The 6,000-nt window shown below is 45.1% G+C and overlaps 1 protein-coding gene, 1 non-coding gene and 1 pseudogene across 2 annotated transcripts in view; all 3 read right to left on the reverse strand.

The window, feature by feature from the left end:
• Positions 1–4,413: 4,413 nt before the first annotated feature.
• LOC123119136 (protein transport protein Sec61 subunit beta) overlaps positions 4,414–6,000 on the reverse strand; it is a 2,106-nt gene continuing 519 nt past the window's right edge. The window contains exon 2 of the mRNA XM_044538831.1: positions 4,414–4,822. Coding sequence (XP_044394766.1) covers positions 4,571–4,807 — 237 coding nt within the window. The 5' untranslated portion in view covers positions 4,808–4,822 and the 3' untranslated portion in view covers positions 4,414–4,570. The remainder of the gene's footprint in view (positions 4,823–6,000) is intronic.
• On the reverse strand, positions 5,183–5,268 carry LOC123126465 (small nucleolar RNA snoR27). The gene has a single exon (XR_006461708.1). It is a non-coding gene; the product is annotated as a small nucleolar RNA snoR27 (small nucleolar RNA).
• Positions 5,336–5,439, reverse strand: LOC123126462 (uncharacterized; annotated as a pseudogene).

Below are 6,000 nucleotides of genomic sequence, written 5' to 3' on the forward strand. Positions count from 1 at the left end.
AAGGTTTGTATGTGATTACCGAATGTTGTTCGGAGTCCCGGATGAGATCCCGGACGTCACGAGGAGTTCCGGAATGGTCCGGAGGTAAAGATTTATATATGGGAAGTCACCATACGGTCACCGGAAATATTCGGGGGTATACCGGTATTGTACCGGGACCACCGGAGGGGTTCCGGGGGTCCACCGGGAGGGTCCACCTGCCCCGGAGGGCCTTATGGGCTGTAGGTGGAAGGGAACCAGCCCTTAGTGGGCTGGGCGCCAACCCCCCTAGGGCCCATGCGCCTAGGGTTTGGGGGGAACCCTAAAGGGGGGCGCCCCCCTTGCTTGGGGGGCAAGCTCCCTCCCCCCTTGGCCGCCGCCCCCCTCTAGATCTCATCTAGAGGGGCCGGCCCCCTTCCCCTTCTCCCTATAAATAGAGGGGTGAGGGGAGGGCTGCAGCACCACATCCAAGGCGCAGCCCCTCCCCTCCCCAACACCTCTCCTCCTCCGCGTGTGCTTGGCGAAGCCCTGCCGGAGAACTGTCACTCCACCACCACCACGCCGTCATGCTGCTGTTGGAGCCTTCTTCCTCAACCTCTCCCTCCTCCTTGCTGGATCAAGGCGTGGGAGACGTCACCGCTCCGTACGTGTGTTGAACGCGGAGGTGCCGTCCGTTCGGCGCTTGGATCATCGGTGATTTGGATCACGACGAGTACGACTCCATCAACCCTGTTCTCTTGAACGCTTCCGCTCGCGATCTACAAGGGTATGTAGATGCACTCCTCCCCTCTCGTTGCTAGTAAACTCCATAGATTGATCTTGGTGATGCGTAGAAAATTTTAATTTCTGCTACGATCCCCAACAGAAACTGCCATGTGGCAACAATCTAGAGATAGGAAAATCCTGGAGGGTGAAAAAAACACATCATATTTTCATGCTGTGGCTAACCAACGTAGATGGAAAAATCATCTCTCTGTGTTAGAGGGATCGGAAGGACCTGTCTACTCCACCAGAGACATGTTGGAGGTGGCTATTGAATTTTATAAAACACTTTTGGATTTGAACCAAGACCTAACATCCACCTGGGCGACCATTTTTGGTCTGCGGATGAACTGGTTACTGAGGCTGAAAATGAGTTATTAGAAAAACCTTTTTCAGAGGAGGAAATCAAGGAGGCCATCATCGGTTCTTATGCTAGTGGTGCTCCTGGCCCTGATGGGCTGTCCTTCTTATTTTATCAACAATTCTGGGAGGTGATCAAGAATGATTTTATGAATTTAGTGAGAGACTTTGAGTGTGGTACCCTAGACATCCAAAGATTGAACTACTCTCTCGTTAATCTTATTCCCAAAGAACCTGACGCCAGACACATGAGAAATTTCAGGCCTATCTGCTTGAGCAATTGCTCTATAAAAATATTTAGTAAAGCCATGACCACTAGGGTCTCCCCTTTGGGGCAAAGACTGCTCTCTCCATGTCAGACCGCTTTTGTGTGAGGTAGATTCATCCTGGAGAGTGTTGTCACGGCGCATGAAGCGGATACACGAGGTCCACAAATCGGGTAAACCGGAGGTTGTCCTCAAAATAGACTATGAGAATGCATATGACCGCGATAACTGGAATTTCCTAGTTGAAATGTTAAAATCCCGAGGTTTTGGGGCTAAATGGATAGGGTGGATTATATCCTTGTTACAATAGAGTTCCTTTTGTGTCAACATAAACGACGTGCTTGGACCATATTTTGTGTGGGGGGGGGGGGAGGCCTAAAACAAGGGGACCCGATCTCTCCAATGCTTTTTAACCTTGTTGCAGATGTCTTTTTCAGGATGCTTGCCAAAGCTATTAATGCAGAGTTAATTTCGGGGGTTATCCCTCATATTGTTCCTAAAAGTCTTATCAGTCTTCAATACGCGGATGATACTATACTATTTCTTGACTCTAACCCTGAACATGCAAAAAAAACCTGAAGTGGTTGCTTGCCTGCTTTGAAAGACTTTCTGGGTTAAAAATCAACTATGATAAATGTGACCTGGTGTCTGTCAATCTTGATCCTACTGAGGTCAAGCTACTAGCCCAGATTTTCTGTTGTAAAGTGGGGGTTTTCTCTCTCAAGTATCTTGGAGTTCCACTCCATTATTTGAAACTGAGAAGAGAGGACATACAACCCATTGTCGATAAAATCATCAAACACTTTGGTGGGTGGAAAGGGAGACTTCTTAGCTATGAAGCTAAGCTAATTTTGCTCAAAGCTTGCATAGCTAGTATCCCTATGTACCTGATGTCTATGATCAAGTTCCCGAAATGGGCCATCAAAGCTATCACTTCCCAGATGGCTCATTTCTGGGGGAACCTTGATGAAAATCATAAACATCACCTAGCTAACTGGTGGATGATTTCCCAAAAGAAGGAGTTTGGTGGCCTTGGTGTTCCAAACTTGAGGGAGTTTAATATGGCACTGTTAGCCTCCTCCTGGGCTAAGAGATATTACCAGAACAGTGATAGGGACTGGGTGAAGTTAGTTGACCATAAATACAATACTGATAAACCTAATTTGCTCTGGTCAAAACAAGGGGTGGGCTCACCTTTCTGGAAAGGATTTACTTGGGCTTTGGCCGCTGCAAGACCTTTCTATAGGTGGACTTTAGGCAATGGCAAGCAATAATTGGGTCGGAGATATCTCCCTTAAGACTCAATTCTGGGATATTTTTGAGATTTGTTAACAACAAAACTGTAAGGTCTCCCAGGTCTGGGATGGGAAAACCCTGAAACTTTCTTTCAACCGATGTGTTGACGAAGATTTCCTCGCTAGATGGGGTGTTCTAAACCAAGTGATTGCAAATAAGAAACCAACTAGTGAGGAAGATCACCCTGTCTGGACGCTTGAAGCGTCTGGGGTATACAGTGTGAGTTCCTTTTATGAGATGATTAACTGGGGTGGGGTTTCTACCCCTATATGGATTTTTTTTTGGAAAATTCTAGTACCACATAGGTACTTGGTGTTCTTATGGTTAGCATATCATAATAAAATCCTTACCAGAGACAATCTCTGTAAGAGACACCCTGTGAATGATGTGACTTGTCTTTTTTGTTGTGAGAATGAAACTGTTAGTCATTTGTTCTTCGATTGTGTGGTTGCTGATAATATTTGGAAAGATGTTGCGGAGATTTTTGGATTTCAAAAACCGGGTAGTATGGAGGAGCTTTCTGCCCTATGGGATATTAATAATAAGAAAAGTATGATTGGCACTGCTTCTGTTGCTACCATTTGGAGCATTTAGACTATGCGTAACGATCTGTGTTTTCAGGGTGTGCCGTGGACAAGCACCAGGGCAATTTTGGGAAGGGCATGTTCTCTGCTCCATCAGTGGAAGATCCTAAGTGGGGGAGACCAGTCTGTGCTTCTACGGCGCTGTCTCCTGCTCCTGGACCGTCGAAGAGGCGAAGCGCTGCGAATAGCCTGGACAGGGGGCTGAGAGGCAAGATGGAAAACAGGCTGGAAGGCTTCATGCTAAAGGCACACACCGACTGAGCCGTGCGCCTCTCTTATGTCATCAGTTGTGGCTAGTTTGTGTCTTTTTGTTCCTGTTGGCCTTCTCTGAGCCTTTTGCTCGCTAGTTTCAGATGTAATCTGTTAGAAACGCTTCTGATTCTGCTACTCTAGGCTAGATCCGAGAACTCTAAACTGTCGGTTTGGGCTGTGTGCCCTGTTTTTAATAAAATGGGGCGGGGGGAAACCCCTTTTGATCAATAAATACGATATATACATATATTTATTCATATATCATCTCAAAAATGCATCATTCACCTAAAGAATTGAACAGCCCCCTAGGCAGAGGTAACCTATGGTAGTCTGCTGCCATAGGGAGTTTATGTAACATATGGCATGTCCAAAGATTTGAAGTGCTGCCTAGGTTGCATATGTAGAAAATATCTTTCGCGAGTAGTGCTCGCCTGTCCTTTGTTTTCCTCCAATGTTCCATACTACTATGCTCCAATGTTCCATACTACTATGTGGAATAGTTTGACATTGCGAAGCACAAACCTTGAATAAGGCCTGAATGGGAATATTTATACAATGGACATCAATGAACTCCTTCATATTCTTCATGCGCTTCACATTGAACTACTCATTTCATGAAGTTTTTGCCTTCTTTTTCTCTACTTTTTTTTCGCATGATAGAACAGACGACCAAACAGTTCTTGAATGACTTGCTCAACACTTGTCACATGCTTGTCAAACGAAAGCTACATGTATAGTCCCACCTATACTACCTGCCAAGCATAATTTTTATGCTACCAGAACATTTCCTTCAGACTCAGGAACTAATGTGTAAAACAACAGCAATGGCTTGTATGGAACATATTTGAAACAAATGACTCAGGAAAATTAATAACTGTAATAAAGAACAAGTCCTCAGCCAAGCTTCTTGCAAGTATTCGACCATAATTAACTTCTCATCTCAGTATATATTATCAGGTATATAAACTTATATGGTAATATGGAAATGTCTTCAGGATACGACAGTCATTTGCTATGCAGTTATTTAAGTCTATGAGTTCCTCTGTTCAAGGTGCACCTTGCATATGGAACCTAACGGTACAGCTTGCCGAAAACATGGAGCACAGCAACGACGGCAACAAACCCTATGCTCATGATCAGAACAGCATTTGGCGACATCTTGCGCCCAGCAGCCTCGTCAGTGTAGAACTGAAGCATTGTACTGGCGCCACCACCACCTCCAGCAGCACCGCTGGTGGTTCTACGTCTGCGCAAGCTTGCCGCAGCTGCTGCACTCCCTCTTGCAGGTGCATCACCATTAATCACCATCTTGTTCTTATTTATCTGCATAGAAGTATGAGTTCTGATCAGAAGGCTTGTAACACTATCATAAATGACCAAAACATAAAGAGTGTTATGAATGACCCAACCTGAATCTACGAAACCAAACTCGGAACCTATGGATAAGAAACCAAACATGGATTCTATGGATGAACACGCAATCGAACATCACATGACTAGAAAGAAAGACGGACGGACCGACACGCAACTGTACATTATACCATATTATTATATAACTTACTTTTTTTTGCAACTATACGGAAGTCAAAAGCCAGCAAGGTATACTACTCAGGGAAAAAAAACCTTGACTGTCAAAGTTAATCGGACAAAACAATAAGGAAAGGTTAAGAACTTCAAGGGTGCCTTGGATCTCAGCAGGTAATGTTTTCTTCAGTACTTGAGAAGTTCAAGATAGATAACGCAGTTAACAATCACATCATCGATCCATGACTTGAGCAACAGAAAGCCATAAACAAACAAACAAACAACCAAATTAAAATAAAAGAAAGAAGATGGGAGCATCTCAGACTACATAGTCCCCAATGTTTTTCTTCACTGTCAAAAGTCAAAACTCAAAGTGCAAGGATGAGTAAACTTGGATGTAACATCATGGATGCTCTCGAGAACAAACTAATCAAAACGGCACAAGCAAAATCTCACAGCTACAAATTAATAGACAATATACATTTCTCCCAATCTACAATATACATTTCTACCAATCTATCTCTTTCTTTGTATGAGAATTCTCTCTCAATTTCTTGAAGCAGAAACACAAACAACGGTTGCAATATCTTGAAGCAGAAAAAGCAGCACCTCTCTCTCTCTCCCCCAGCCGTGGCCTCTCTTTCTCAATCGGTAATCACAACAAAATTAACATGCAGCAAACCTATAAGCATCTGCATTAGCAACTCTTGTATGTGTGGCACAACAAAGCAGCAGGAAAATCGCAGCGGAAGCACACACACACACGGGACACGGCTAAAATCATGTCCCATATAGCACCAGCAGCACACGCGCGCAGACACACAGATCGGCGTCTCTCTTGCTGAAGACGCCACCGCCACAGCTCCTCTCCCTCCCCTGATCCCGTCTTTCCCCGAGCGCCGCCGTTCCCTCCGCACCTCGCCGTCCCGGTCCAGCTCCGGGTCTCCGCGGATCGAGCTCCGTCGACAGCGTCCAAC

The sequence above is a fragment of the Triticum aestivum genome, chromosome 5D, assembly GCF_018294505.1.
Source record: "Triticum aestivum cultivar Chinese Spring chromosome 5D, IWGSC CS RefSeq v2.1, whole genome shotgun sequence".
Lineage (NCBI taxonomy): Eukaryota > Viridiplantae > Streptophyta > Magnoliopsida > Poales > Poaceae > Triticum > Triticum aestivum.